Raw genomic sequence first — 15,101 nt, forward strand, 5'->3', positions numbered from 1 at the left:
AATCAGAACCGACAGACTTTTGGCTGTATTACAGAAATGATTTTCTTACCCGGGTGCTTTGTTTTTATTATTTATGTGTTAAAAAACCCAACATCTTAACCTGAAAAAACCCCAAACCCCAAAATCTCCAATGCCCAAGCTAAATCCCAGTTTGATCAGTGTGGGAGATGCTGTGCCTGCAGAGTGGTAGCCATGTTGGCAGCTCAGGGGTTAATCTCTTGTTGCTGTAATACGCTTTGAGAGCAGCAGCTCGGTCTGCTTGTGTTAGCAAGATTAAAAGCAGGAGCTGCAGTGCCATTGCAAGCACTGAATGAGTGGGACTGTTGCAGAGTGAACTGTCGCTGAATTTTGTCTTTTCTTCTTGCTTTTTTTTCCACCAGCTCCTCCCCCCTTCGTTCCTACTCTCAAGTCTGATGATGACACCTCAAATTTTGATGAACCAGAGAAGAATTCGCGGGTTTTATCCTCTACGCGCCAGTTGAACCCAGCAGGATTCTCGGGGGAAGATTTGCCGTTTGTGGGGTTTTCATTCATCAAGGCTTTGGGGATACTTAGATCAGAGTAAGTAGAAATTATTGCTCAGGTGGATAGGACTGCTGGAAAAATGGGAAGGTTTGTTACAGAGAGGATGGGGTGTGTGTGTGAGGAAAAGGTGTTTTAACTGACCTGTACTCTGCTGTAGGGAAGCTGCCAGATTCGGGCTTTATCTGTTGCTGGTGTCTCTTGTGCATTTCCTGCTGTTCTCTGATTATTTTTGGGATGAGGGGGAGGAAATGGGTTGGAAAGATTAATTCTAAACCAGTTATTATTAAGATTGTAGTTCAAATAGTTTGAATTAGTTGTTGCTGTTAAGCAGGGAGCAGTAGGTGATTGCATTTCTGGTACTGCAGATCCCTGCAAGGAGGAGAATACTGAGGAGTTCAGAGATGGAAAAATGGGATGGTGTTATTTTATTGGGTCAGAGAGTGGGCACCAAGTGCTGGAAATGTGTAAGGCTGAATCAGTGATCCATAGAAAAGGAGCTCCACTAACCTGGGAATGTGCAGTGATGGGTCAGTGAGCAAGGGAAGGAGCTGCATGGCAGCTGGCTCTGTGCTGCTGGGTCAAGTTAAATAGGAGGACTGGACATTGCTGTGTCGTGTGTTTGGAGACTGGAGATTCAGATAAAATATGCAGTGGCTGTGTGTGTGGAGGGATGTAAAGACCTCAGAGAAATGGTTTTCAGTGGAAAGAAAACATGATTTCCGAGAGAATGGAGTCAGAGAAAAGCAAGAATATATAGACAATTTGATGTGGTGACATAAACCATTTGATGTGGTGGTTGGTTGGTTTCTGATGACAGAACTATTGAAAAAGTATTAGTGCAGTGTGTTAAGTTGGGAAATCCTTAGCTCAGGACCAGGAGGCCTCTCAGGAACGCAGTGGCTTTGCCTGGGCTAGTGCCTCAATGCACTGTGTTTTCATGTCAGCCCTCACCCCCTGCTGCTGGTTTGCTCCCTTCAGGGACTTCCTTGTCAATCTGTCTGAGTTTCATTTTGTGTCATATTGGTTGTGATAGTTGCTCTGCAGTAAGCTTGTCACTGAATTTGGTGATACTGTTGACATTTTTGATCTTGCTCACACCATGAATCAAGGTTATACGATGGTTATGCCAGAAATAAAAAGCGAATCTTTGGCTGCCCCTCCTCAGCAGAGTTGCTTTTATGGCAAAAGAAGAAGGAAAGGAGAGGATATAAAACCCCAGAAAGTATTCTGTTAGTGAAATGATCTAATATTGTCAGCAGGATGGAATGTTAGATCTGTAGATACCTGGGGTTAAAAATCTGTCTTAATTTAGGAGTGAGACAACTTAGGCTGTTATCTTGTCTGCCTGGGGAACTGCAATCCGTGTACCAGGTCTATGTGGCCATTCAGGTAACAGTCAGAAACGCCTCAACAATGACCATGTAGGTGTGCTAAAATGTGCATGTAATTGGGCCCAGGACTAGAACTGAAGAGGAGCGTGGGGTAAAGTCTCAGAACAGTGGTGTAACTGTGCTGCAGGCTGAGAGAGCTGTAGCAGATGGACTGAGGTGCTTTCTCTGTGGAGCTGGTACCGAAAATACATATGGAAGTTACGTTTGAATTTTGGGAATAGGTGAGAAGAGGTATAGCAAACAAATACAGAGATTAATGTCCTCTGCAGAAATTCTGACCGAAGTAAAATTTCTGTTTGTTGTGGCCTGTTTTTTTCTTAAACTTAGAACAGAAAGTCATCTTATATTTAATTTTTCCCCAAATAATTTTAATATGAGTAGATATTATTTTTTTTTCTTAAGTGAGATCTCGATAAATGCACTTATTTTTAACAGTAAATACTTGCCTTTTGTTCTAAGAAGGTGATCTAAGTATGGCAAAGCTCTTACGGAGACTTTAAAATGCCTGTATTTAAATAATGCAGTGATTAGTTTATTCTCAATACCAATGCAAATGGGTCACAAAGATAACTTCTTACTTACAAAATACTGTCTGGTGTATGTTTTACTTGAGGAAATACAGTACTGTTCCTGTCCACACTGCCTTGGAAATCAAATTCTTAGATGAAGAATAGTAAAGCCTGAAGGGAGCTTATCTATTGTGGATCTTGGGATGCCTTCTCTAGACGGTCCTAAGTCATGAAGTTTATCAGTCCAGAATTTTAAAAAAAAAGCTTTTCCTGTGAAAGTCTAACCTTATGGTTGCTAAGTGATGCAGATCTGTTTTCCTGTCTGCAGCACAAACCCTCTAGTGCTGCTCACAGTAAGGCCAGGCAACTGCGGAGTGCCAGTGACGAGGTCCTTGAAACTTTCTGCACTTTTAATCTGAGGGCTGTCAAATTGTGAAGGTGAAGGTTATGCTCTTGCCCTTGTCCACTGGACAATAAGAAGCTATGGTTGAGCTGGGAATTTCAAATACTTCAGAGAAAAGGCAGCTAAAAAAGAAGGACAGAAGAAGGATAACAGAAGTTCTCTTTTCCACTCTCCCAATGACTTCGGGCTAGAGGGTTTTGCCCAAGTGACTTAGACCTGTTGCCAAAAAATTACATGGTTGGTGTGTGGTTTAGAAGGGTCTGTTGAATTACAGTGCTCTGTCTGCTGCCCCATACCATGAGATTTGAGAGGAATTTGCGTCCCTCTAACAAATGTGAGATTTAACAAAAATGCAAAAGGCACAGCAATGATGTGTCATAGGAAGCAATCAGGAGAAATCAAGGGCATTGCTTAAGTCATGGGTTCCTGTCCTAGCAAAGTGCTTAAGTGAATCTGCTCTTAGAGGAGAGCTGGGCTGAGGCTGCAGAGAAGGACCAGCTAACTCCTTCTCTCATCATGGCCTCTGAATTCTGGATGTGGGGGAGAAAAGCCTGTCTGACTGCAAATCTGGCTGCTGGTTTGGCTGCAAGCGTGTGACTGTGACAAGATAAGAGGCAACCAAGGGTTTAATTCCATTAAAAGCCAGCTCCACCTTACTTCCTGTCCCTAACCATGGCTGATCTCCAGTGCTTAGAACAAGTGACAGAAACCCTTAGCTGCCAAAAATATGCATCAAGTGGTGGAGGAAAATTTTTCTTGTCCTTTGCAGGCGAAGCATAAGATAAATCGTATAAATCCAGGGCTAACCAAATATACCAAACTGCTTAATAAAAATAAATACCTAATAAACTTAGTGCCTAATAAAAATAAATACCAAATAAAATGTATCAAAATACCTAATAAAAAATAAGTGCCCAATTAAAAATAGTTTATTATGCAAAATTATGCCTGCCTATGTTCTCTCAGTAAGGTCCTAAAAAGTGGTGTTCCTCAAGATTTCTGGGGTTATGTTTTCTGGTTTGTTTTTGGTTACTGGGGTTGAGGTTTTTAATTTAAAAATTTGATATGGATTCGTGACTGTCATTATAAAATACTGACAGTTAAAATGGGCCATTCCTCCAAAAAGAAAGATTTCTGCTGATTTCTTCCAACAGTTTGTTGGATTCTGGTAAGCTCTTTCACCAAAGATAGATGAAAGAGGAAGCACAGGATGAGCATACCAAAAATATGCTTTGCTTCAGCGAGCTCTATTCACAGATTGATGGTATCACTGTTTGTTTTTGGTTGGTTTTTTTTAGGCCTGAGCAAGCATTTACGAGGGGGTGGAAGGTACAGATGAGTATAATGCTGAAAAGAATAGAGCATGAGGGATGGGAGATGAGATTATCAGCATGTTGTGTGGGGGCCAGGATTAGGACAGATGGTGCCCATGGTTGTGAGAAGGAAGAAGCCCAGGTGAGTTGGGGGTTTAGGACAGTGGCAGGAAAGGACACAGGAAGTTACAAGTTGTGATGGGATGCACAAGGTATGAGCTGGATACCGAGAATCAGCTCGGAGCTCTTCCTATGCCAATGCTTTTTTCTTCTTCCTCTCAGCCACGTTCAGACTGGAGGAGCTTTTACACAACCAGCACAATTTCTGCTCATTCTGCTGGTTGAGGCTGCTGCTGATCTAGCTGTGAAATCACTAGTCAACTCTAAGTTAACTTGGCTTTTAGTCATGCAGGCACTGCTTCTCTGGAAAGTAGATTGGCACAGCCAATGCTGTGAGAGCTTGGTACTCTAGACTTGGCTTTGGGTTTTTTTAATCTTTTATTGCAATTTTCTTGTTGATGGAGCCAGTTACCTTTTGTTAATCTTTTTTTTCACACTTGGGAGGAAACAGCAGAAACTGCTCTGTTGTACTAAGAGAATTGATCCAGATGTAACAGTTAATTAAATGAAATACTCTGAGATGGTCCCGGCCTGAATGATAGCCTTGCATCATGGCTTTTGATGTTGGATTGTATGTGTTTTAATTTCTGCAATGATGCTGACTGAGGAAGAATATAAGTGCCCCAGAAATGTGGGTATTTTCCACCATGTCATGCTCTGTTGATAGCTTCTATCACCATGACAAGGCTTATTAGATTAGCCAGTATTCCATTTCTCTTGATTTCCTCTGTCTGCCCCTTTCTGATACTTTGAAGGTTGTGTGGATGTTCAGGAAGTTGTTCAAATACAATTTGTACACAGGAAAGAATTACTGGGAGAGCATGTCTCCTAAAAACTGTGTGTCCAGAGTTAACTGAGATCAGCTTCCCCTGGGGATGAGATGTACTGTTTCCATGGCAGGAAAATCATTGTGTACCCAGTACATATATTTTTAAGGAATTTCTTCCTCACTTTGGACAGGGATGGGGAAGAAAGACTGTAGTTGTCTGCAGCCTTCTCTCCCCTTACAAAGCCAACACCAACCCTGAGGAGCAGCTCCCTCTGCAGTCACCACATGAAATCCAAACTCGGGCAGTCTCCTGTGCCCTGTCCCATCCCATCCAATCCCACCTGGCTGAACCACCTACCTTTTGCGGAGCTCTTCATTTCCTTCCCTGAATCCCTCCTGTTCCTGCCTGCCTTGCAGTGCCTGGGGATGCTTTCAGCTGGCTCACCATGAGAAATTTTTGAAATGCAAAATAGTGCCTGTAATATTGGGCTCTGATTCTTTTAATAGCAAATAAAATAAACAAGCAAAAATGACGAATAAAATTAGCTCCTTTGGGGAGGTGGAATAGAAGACACAAATAAAACCAGCTCTGTGAGAACTGGCTAGAGTTTTCTCAGGTAATGCCTCAGGACTGAAAAGAATGGAGGTAAAAAAGTGATGGTTAAGGTTGAAGCTGGAATTTTAAAAAAAGATCGCTTTAGCCAATACAGTTCAGACCTGTAAAACTAAATTTTTATTATTATAAAAATTTTCAGATTTGTCTCAGTACATATTTGCGGCTATTTACATATATTTGATTAACATTTGAAAGCAGATTCCTTAGTGTCTTTTTTAGTTAATGTGAGCTTTAATTTGTATTTTTAGACTGCTTTTCTCAACTATTCATTTTTAGCCTTGTTTGTACACCCAGCTGTTATGGGATTTAATATGCATCTTTCTCAGATGGTTGCTTTTTCTCTGTAGGAGTATAGACACGCTTTATAAATTGATTTTTTAAATATGGTAATTTGACGGATCAGATTGATTGGACCAGGGCTAAAGGAATGCTGAATAAAAGCATTAATTTTAAACATTTTTTTTAGTAAGTCCTGATCATATCTCTATCATTGACATGCAGGATTCTCTCTTCTAAGTTTTTCCAATCAGGTTTCTGAAGAGATATATTCATATCTGACCTTTCAAGGCAGCATTGGTGGATTTTGCTGTGCTTGTTTGCTGATATTAAAACAGTGTTTCCTAATCACTGCTCAAGGTGGTGGTGCTGAAGATCTGTTTGATACAGAATGTTGCTGCATTTTTGTAAAAATCCATGTATATCTTTCTGTGCCTCTGCTGCATATCCAGTTGGATTAAGGAGTAGATTTTTCTCAGAAAATGGTGGTGATGGAATGAAACTTTCCTTGGTGTTGAGAGGAGCCTGTGCTGCTGTGTGTGGGTGTCTGGCTCTGTGCAGAGAGCTGCTCAAAGCTCCTTTCTCTCCGTGGGGATAACTGGCTGCACACCAAACTGTGGCCAGGAGAAGCAGAAAGCAACGTGTGGGCAGCCTGTGTGATCTTTTATTAGCACCTTTATTGTACTGCTGCGTTTTCATCTATCAGTTAAAACTGCTTCCATCATTAACTGCTCGAGTCTCTAGTCTGAATCATTTCATGTGAGGGAGAATGTGATTTTTAAAATTGTGTTTTGATGTGTGTACTTAATTTTTTGGTTGCAGGTTGCATATTTAAGACTGTGCAAAGCACTAAAAATATGCTCCTAAACATCAGGTGGCTTCCTATCACTTTCTAAAATAGATTTAAACTAACAGGAATGGTAAACTTCTTAAATGCTGAGTCCCAATTAGACAGAAAGCTTAAGAACAAGTAAATATTTCCCCAGGTTTCTGGAGTCAAATTGTTTTGAACAGTACAGTTGTGTCTCAGGAAAAAAAAATTACTTCTAAGTGGAACTCTGAAGTTCTGCAGTGTGACTAATCATATTGATATTGATTGGGTTTGTAGGGATCATATGAATTGGGTTAGGGAAGTTTCAATTTTGATTCACAGAATGTAACTAAGGATATTAAATTCTCCTTCCTGTGGTGCAGATTATGGCATGTTGAAGTTTGTAGGGATTTTATACTTTGATGATCATTTAAAAACCTGCTTACGAATAAAGTACCAAATAAAAAGCATTTCTCTGAAAACTTGTTATCTTTCCACATGGTTACGTTGACTTTAGGCTCTGTTTTTGTTGCACCTATAAATCCCTACAAATCATGCAAAACTGCTTCTGTGATTTATTGTTTTGCACTCTGACATAGCTACTGATGGAAAATATTAATATTGTAACTAGAAGTACATGTGGATTATTTAATAATGATGTACTGTCGTTAGCTTTTATGGTACGTTTGATCTGCAATGATGGCTGTGAGGCTGTGATTGCTGCACAATCACATTTCTTTTATCCTGGAATAAGTAAGTACCCAGTAACTTTACAGAGGCTGCATAAATCAGATTTCTGTACCTTTTGCCCATATTCATGTGCTGTTTGGCTTTGCTCTTTTAGATCAGTTTTTTCAAGTGTGGATTCCCCAGCCAAGGTCAGCTCCATGGAAAAGACACTTCTTCTCAAGAGCAAAGAGCTCCAAGACGCCCAGGACAAGTGTCACAAGGTATTTATTTATGCGATTGGCCACACCCATTGCTCCAGGAATCTGCAACCACTGTATGTCCGGGGATCTGTCAGATGCTGCTGATCATCCAGACTCGTGGTGGGCAAAGTGCTTTTCCTTCAGAGAGGTGGCTTCCTGTCCAGTACAAAGGGAGATGAATTTAGGCCATGCTGTTGCTGTAGATACTTTTAACTTAACAAGAAGCTGCTCTGGATTTTAAACAGTGCTTTTCTCAGCGTGCCACAGACGACTGCTTCTTCCTGCAGGCCCTGCCTCTTCATCAGACACACATTACAGCAGTACTGTTCTGAGGGCTCTTCCTCACTCATCAGCTCCTGCTTATATAACTGTTGTCACGTCACTGCTTATGGTGAACGTCTTGTAACTGTTGCTGTGCTCCAATAAAGGGAACCTGGTGGAGTCTTTTAACACTTACTGCTTGTTTTGAGACTTTTATGAGAGTTTCATTACTTTTCTCCCTGCTCGGTTCTGGATTTGACCATTTGCTCCTGACAAGGAGATGGGGGGAAACCATCTTCTGGTCCAGCATGGATTTGGGATAAGGTTAAAGTGACCCATCTCTGCAAGTCAGGTGAAAAATGATTGTGTCTTCTTTGCTAACTGGGGTTCGAAGAATGACTGAATATGAACAAGCAGCTTGAATGAATGGGGTGACTTAGACTTACTACTTTGTCCTTAAGAAGAACTGTGCATTCCTGGAGCAGAGACAATGGTATCGGAATTTAAACACCATTTGGAGAAACATAGCTAGAAGTCTCTTGGAGACAAATTCCTTACAAAGAGAGCTCTGAAAGTAGCAGTTAACAAAGCTTTTGAAGCCCTCCTTTATAACCTCTTGATATTTATTGCAGATGGAGCAGGAAATGACGCGGTTGCACCGGAGAGTGTCAGAGGTGGAGGCTGTACTTAGCCAAAAGGAGGTGGAACTGAAAGCCTCTGAGACCCAGCGATCCCTCCTGGAGCAGGACCTGGCCACCTATATCACAGAATGCAGTGTGAGCCCTTACACCAGTCCTTTCAGCTCTGAAGGCCTGAAATCTGGTGGTCTTTGTCTTTCTCTTCCATCATGCTTTCAGTGGGGTACTTGATGGAGAGAAAGTACTGTGTGAGAGGCTATCTGTTGAACATGGAGCCCTGAAGTGTTTGCAAAAGCTTGATTGGTAGTTTTATTCAGATGTTGTTTCATGGTCATGTGCTTAGATCATGCAGGAGTGACTACTGTCCTGGTCTTGCTGAAACTCTTTGTGGTGTTTGTCTTACTGGCTGTGCTAGAACATGCCTGGGTTGTTCTTCTTGAAGGTTTCTTAGCCGGAAGAGGATGGGTCCTAATCAGAGCCTAGACAGAAATCTTCAAGAACAAATAGGATTAGGAAGCAGTGGTGTTGCCTCCATCTGTGGTGTCCTGAGTTCAGACTGATCCTGTTCCCCAGCACAGTGTCAGGGAGGATCTAGGACAGGTGCTATTTTTCAGGTAGAATATAAAAATGAGCCTGTAAAACCATGTCTTCAAGGATCATTTTTCATGAGAGCTGGAATGTCTGCCCAGTTGTCACTGGCAATATTCCAGTGAGGATATTTTCATTCTAGTTGATAGTCTCTGTATTTTCAGTTAGATACACAATTATATTTCCTCTCTTGTACCAAGAACAAAAACGCAGCTAATACCCTGTTCCAGAGAACTGAAAACCATTTCTGATGTCTTGGTTTGTTGGGAAGGGCATCTTAAAATGGGGCCAAGTGATTTTTCCTATACTGAATGCTGCTAGGTAAAGAAATAAAATTCAGTTTGTATCTTTGTGTTGATGAATAACACTCAGTTAATAGGAGCACCACTCCACTGGTGACTCCAAATTTGGAGGTAAGGCATGTGCTGAGATACAGACTCAGCTCTTCTATTCCTTGTAGAAATTTAACAATGATTAAAGCATTTGACTCACTTAACAGCAACAAGAAAAATGTAAGTAACATGAAGTTGAAGGATTGTATCTAGGTTGTGAATTAATAGTGCTGGATAAAATATAGATAAATGCTGTCAATAATGGATGCCTTTTGTGATCTGTGTTTGGTTTCTGTCTCTAAACCTGATGTGAGGAAGTGGAGATTTGAACTAAGATTTAAGCTGAGTAAACAGTGTTTGTAAAATGGGCTGCTTCTGTTCAGATAGGAGCAGCACTGGCCATGAATTTCATTAGGGTTCCATCATTGGTGCCTCCGTTTTTTTTGATGCCTCACTGCAGTCAAGGAGGCATTTGTGTAACTAAAGATCTTCATTATACAACCATTTGAGAAACCAAAGCCTGTGTATTGAACATTTTGCTTTCTGCAGAGCTTAAAGCGCAGCCTGGAGCAGGCACGGATGGAGGTGTCTCAGGAAGATGATAAGGCACTACAGCTACTTCATGATATCAGAGAGCAAAGCCGAAAACTGCAAGAGATCAAAGAACAGGTATTCCTGCTTCTTTGGGGAGCAGGGTGGCTGCCCACAAATAGGCATTCTTGGCATATTCTAGCTCTGGTGCCAGGATTGCGCTTGGTGTTGATAGGCTGTGATAACTCCCAAGCTGTGTGATTTCACAGGGGTTCCTGAACAATACAGCAAGCAACAAAATTCCACTTGTGTATTTTGCAAGTAAGCACAAACTCCAAACTTCACGTTTTTCTTTTCCTAGTCCTGAAAGTACTTTATCTATACACTCAGTTTAGGAGAAAGTTGCAATGCTTTAGTAACATGTTGCACTAGAAGCGACCTATCCATTTAAAATGGTTATGGTATGGAAATTTCACACATTAATGAATCTTCACCTGGGAGAGAACTGAGCTAACCTGAATTGTGTTGTTTTTTTAAAAAAAATTTCTTATTTATCTTACAATTTAATATGCTTAATGGCATTTCAAAATAGACTGTGTGTTGCCTAAATGTTCTTTTCCTGATTTGATCCATTTACAAAGGAGAAATTAATTATTTTCTTTTCTACCCAAAGAATGTTGAAAATTCATTAATTCACATAGTTGCTCATAAGAAAAAAGGAGTCAAAATTAAATGAAAACATTGTGACAAATGTGGCCATTTCAAGGAAGAACCCATTCAGTTTTATGAATTAACAGCAACATAATGCATTGAGAAAAAGAAATTGAAATTTGCTATAGCATTCAAATAATTCTTTGTGATTATCTGTTGGTTTTCATCTTCAAAGCACGTTACAAACATTAACTGATTCATTTCAAAGTCTCTGAGACAAGGAAGCCCAGAAACCTTGGTAATAATTCTCCAGACATGAGTAGCTCTTATGTAAAAAGTAATGAAATGCAAACCCAACCCTCTGGATGTAGCTGGCCTCCATAGACTTCCCCAGCATTCTTCTGGGTGGTTGCTTTATGTAATACAAGGGATCTAAAGCTCCCTGCTCTCTCTTCTGGTGCTTTGCTAGCAAAGTTGCTTTAAATACTGAAATGGGAAACATTTTTGATGATTTTAAATATCCATAGATTCTTAGGCAGTACAGACACATGTTACAGAGGAAACATAATGCAAGTAATTTTCAATCAAATGCTTTGTCCCAGAATCTCTTAATTTGGCTTGTGAAGATTCACAATGACATAAAGAGGCTGCTTAGTTCAACAAATGAATCCTGCAGGCTTTCATGTCTGTGGTGGCCTTCTGAGCTCCCTGAAACACAAGTGCAAGAACCTGGCAACCAAAAATGCTGAGAGATTTGTGCTGACTCATATAAGCAGGCGGATCATGGCCATTAAAGACTTGGACCATGATTTTTAGGTCAGAGGGAACTGAGAATTGGAAGAGCCCCTTAGAGTTTTGCTGTTGGAAACCTGAGACTTGAGAGAGAGTCAAATCAACAGCATATCAGAATCTTCAAAACTCAATAATTAGGCATTTGATGTTTTTAGGGCAAGGCTGTAGGTTCAACTTAACCTCAGGTACTTGGATAGAAGAGCATGGTGGGTTTGTGGGGTATTTTGTTTGCTTGGGGCGTGTGTTTGGTTTTTGTTTTGTTTTGTTTTTTTGTTTTAACTAAACCTGTGCTCTGGTTGTTACCTGATGAAGAACTGTACTAACAGACAAACTTGCAACAAATCAGAATCTATACTTTTTTGAAAGCCCTACTCATTTTTATGTAGCTCCCTGATGTGATTTGCTTCAGGTACGTGCCCTGAACTTGTCTAGTAATCTGTGCTGAAATGCCTCTTGATATTTTAAAACTCTGGCCAATGCGTATCCCAGACGTTCGTTCTGTGTTGCCTTGAGTGGTGTGGCCTGTTCTTCTGACCTGATCTTATTCAAAGACAGTCTTGCAAATGTGATGAAACAAGAAAATCTGAAATATTACTAATTATCTCCTCTTCTTTCTTCTTTTCTCCTTCCCCATTCTCCTCCCTTCCCAATTGCTCATTGTCACAGTGGCAACTATTGTCATACCTGTAATTCTTTGGTCAAGTGTTTGCTCATATAAAAGCCCAGCATTTTAGGAAGTCTAAACACATTATGATTTCTGGGCAGAACATTTATTCCTTCAAACCATTCTGCCTTTTTTGTTCAGAAATGTATTGGTATGAAAAGAGTATTTGAGTTAATACATGCTTAGTTATTAGAAAAAAGCTCTAATTCTTTCCAGCAAGAAAGTAAGATCATCCTTCCATAGGAGACAAACTGGAAAGAGTAGGGCCCTGTCTGGCTAACAAAGTGGAGAACCAATTTTGGGATTACAAGTCATTCTTTGCTCCCTGTAAGGGACAGTAAAGCTATCTGCTAAAGGCCTGGCTTCTTTCAATATCTGCATAAGCTCTCCATGCTGGAGAATGAGGGGCTGCCAGCAGGGTCAGTGCTCATGCAGTCACTCGTCGAGCTGAAGGCAGCTGCCTGTCTGGAGGGAGCGATGACAAACCTGATTCTGTCACGAGACAGTTACTCTTCTGAATATGGGGGTAGTCAGGCATACTGTAAGATATTAAAATGGAAAGAAAGATAGACTCCCCCACTGTCAGTCCTTCACAATCTTTGTTCCTAACTCTTGATGTGCATGTTTTCTACTTGTTCTCACCTTCATAAGTACTTTGATTTTGGAGAGGGCTTTTTGGTATGGTTTTTTTTTTTTTTGCTTTAGAGTAATTTTATGAAATGCATACTTGCAGGACCTAGTTAATGTTACACATAATTAAATTCTTTTCTTCCAGTGAAGATATGTGAAGCAATCTCTCAAGCTAGTCTCAGTTTGAGTTCCCAGTCTTATTGAGATAGTCAATTCAAATGTTCTTTTCTTTTCCCACCGTCCCCATCCAAATGCCCTGTCTTATAGTCTCCTACATGGGGAATCTTTATTTCTGCCTGTATAGGCAAATATTCTATGAGTAATGTGACTTTTAGATAGTTTTTCTAAGATATTATTTGATTTTAGGTTGTCTCTCATACTGAGCAATGTGATCCTTTTTAACTCTGTCAAGAGAAAGTAGCTGATGGCTGCAAGCCAGTGTGTGCTACCCCTCTGCTTCTCCTTCTTTCCTTTAACCCAAGCTGTGCAGATCTGTGGTAACTGTCATGTTATCAGCCTGAGAAAATAGATCTTGAGGGAGCATCTGGGCATTTAGTAGAGACATCAACTCAAAGGCACATTTCTGTTTCAGAAATTAGAAATGTAAGTAATTTTTATCATTTGTATGTATGTGTTCCTGCACTCTCAGAAAGTCGATGTTTTGACTTTGAGGTATTGAGTTGAAAGTGGCAAGACTCAAACTAGAACACCATGGATGTTATTTAGATTTTACTGTTTCTTTTTGTACTTACCTTTCTTCTACATGCTCTTAAATGCATCTGTTGCCTGCAGTCAGTATTCTGGAATCTGCTGCTCCAAACATTTTCCCCTGTTGCCTCTAAACCGTAATCCCTTCTCCTTCCCTTCCACCCCAACTACAGGAATACCAAGCTCAAGTAGAAGAGATGAGGCTGATGATGAATCAGCTGGAAGAGGATCTGATCTCAGCTCGCAGGCGCAGCGATCTCTACGAGTCGGAGTTGAGGGAGTCCCGCCTGGCAGCTGAGGAATTCAAACGTAAAGCTGCCGAATGCCACAACAAACTGCAAAAGGTAGTTTAGGCTTCATGGGAGAGGGGGCTGAGGCTTGCTGGAGTATCTGGTGCTGTTTGACACATGCACACACAAGTTGTGGGTGTGCCCTTCAAAGATTAGCGTGGTTCGTACGACTAACACAACATGTTTTTCATTATGTGACTTATACTTTGTGTAATTGCAAGAGGTGATGACTGGAGAGAAGCCTAGCTTTTCCTGAGATTTTCATATATTTTATATTTAAGTTACAGGTTAAAGATCAAGGAAAAAATGAGGCAGGAGAGTTGTATTCCAAATTGGAAAAGGTATGTTACTTCAGTGTCCTAGATTTTATTTCTATCATTTTATGCACAGAAACCAAGAAAGTCTTTGCCTAGTCAGTGGCATGCATGGCCTCACAGCCCCCACTCCCTTTCATTTTATGTTTTAAGACATCTTGGTGTGATTCACTGTTCTCTCTGATTTGATATAAAGCTGTCTCTGGATAACTTGTTCCTAAAGGATTATGTTGAGAAGCCAGGCAAAGACAGGCTGTTACATGTCATCTGAGTTTGGAGTAAGGCTGGGGATACATCAGGGTTTTCTTCACTCAGAAAGAACAGCAAATAAAAAGCAAAAAGAATCCTGAGTGTTCTCACACTGAACAATCTCCTTGGTAGCCAAAATATTAAATCAACTGGAAGTTAGCAAAATGGGAATGGATTTGCCAAGGAGTGTTTTGGTGTGTTGGAATTACAGGGGGGAAACCAAGATTTTTGGGAAGTGAATTAAAACAAATATGGTATCATAAGCAAAGAGCATCTTCTCCTCTTTGGTTTTGACTCTTTCCTTCCATCTTTTTTTATCTTAACTATAGATCAATACAGAGCAGCAGGCCAAAATCCAGGAGCTGCAGGAAAAGCTGACAAAGGTAACGGCTGGGTGGTGAAAGTGAGTGTTTCACAAGATTTCCCAGCGAAACCTTAATGAAGAGGAGGGATGCACTTTGTTTTACCCTCAAAAATAGAATTAGTCATAGCATGGGGGATGATAAGGAAAAGGGGGTGGGAACTGGTATCTGAAATCACTGGTGCTCTCAATATGCTTTTGGCTCTTGAGACATGTCAACAGTGTTTGTTTTTTACAAATGAAGCTGAGTCAGAACTGGAGTAGTGTAGAGAAATTCACGTTTAAAGGCCTGTTTGGGTATGCTCTGGACACTGCACTGGTCCCTTGCTTCTGAAGAAGGGTTCAGCTGGTTTTAGCTCACTAGTAAAACACATGTTGGACTTGCTTTAGTCTCCCAGTAAACTCTGCTTTAATCACTTGACAGTTCAGT

The 15,101-nt window shown here is 40.7% G+C and overlaps 1 protein-coding gene across 6 annotated transcripts in view; it reads left to right on the forward strand.

The window, feature by feature from the left end:
• Nucleotides 1-15,101, forward strand: part of CIT (citron rho-interacting serine/threonine kinase) — a 69,600-nt gene that overhangs the window by 14,552 nt on the left and 39,947 nt on the right. For 3 of the 6 annotated variants that reach the window (XM_066199696.1, XM_066199697.1, XM_066199701.1), the window contains exons 10-16: nt 381-561; nt 7,578-7,683; nt 8,556-8,699; nt 10,031-10,150; nt 13,631-13,801; nt 14,029-14,088; nt 14,640-14,693. In XM_066199696.1, coding sequence (XP_066055793.1) covers nt 381-561; nt 7,578-7,683; nt 8,556-8,699; nt 10,031-10,150; nt 13,631-13,801; nt 14,029-14,088; nt 14,640-14,693 — 836 coding nt within the window. The remainder of the gene's footprint in view (nt 1-380; nt 562-7,577; nt 7,684-8,555; nt 8,700-10,030; nt 10,151-13,630; nt 13,802-14,028; nt 14,089-14,639; nt 14,694-15,101) is intronic. The other 3 variants (XM_066199698.1, XM_066199699.1, XM_066199702.1) reach the window with 1 other exon arrangement.

This window comes from Chamaea fasciata, unplaced genomic scaffold (assembly GCF_029207755.1).
Source record: "Chamaea fasciata isolate MVZ Bird 193981 ecotype frontalis unplaced genomic scaffold, bChaFas1.0.hap1 SCAF_18, whole genome shotgun sequence".
In the NCBI taxonomy this organism is placed as follows: Eukaryota; Metazoa; Chordata; class Aves; order Passeriformes; family Sylviidae; genus Chamaea; species Chamaea fasciata.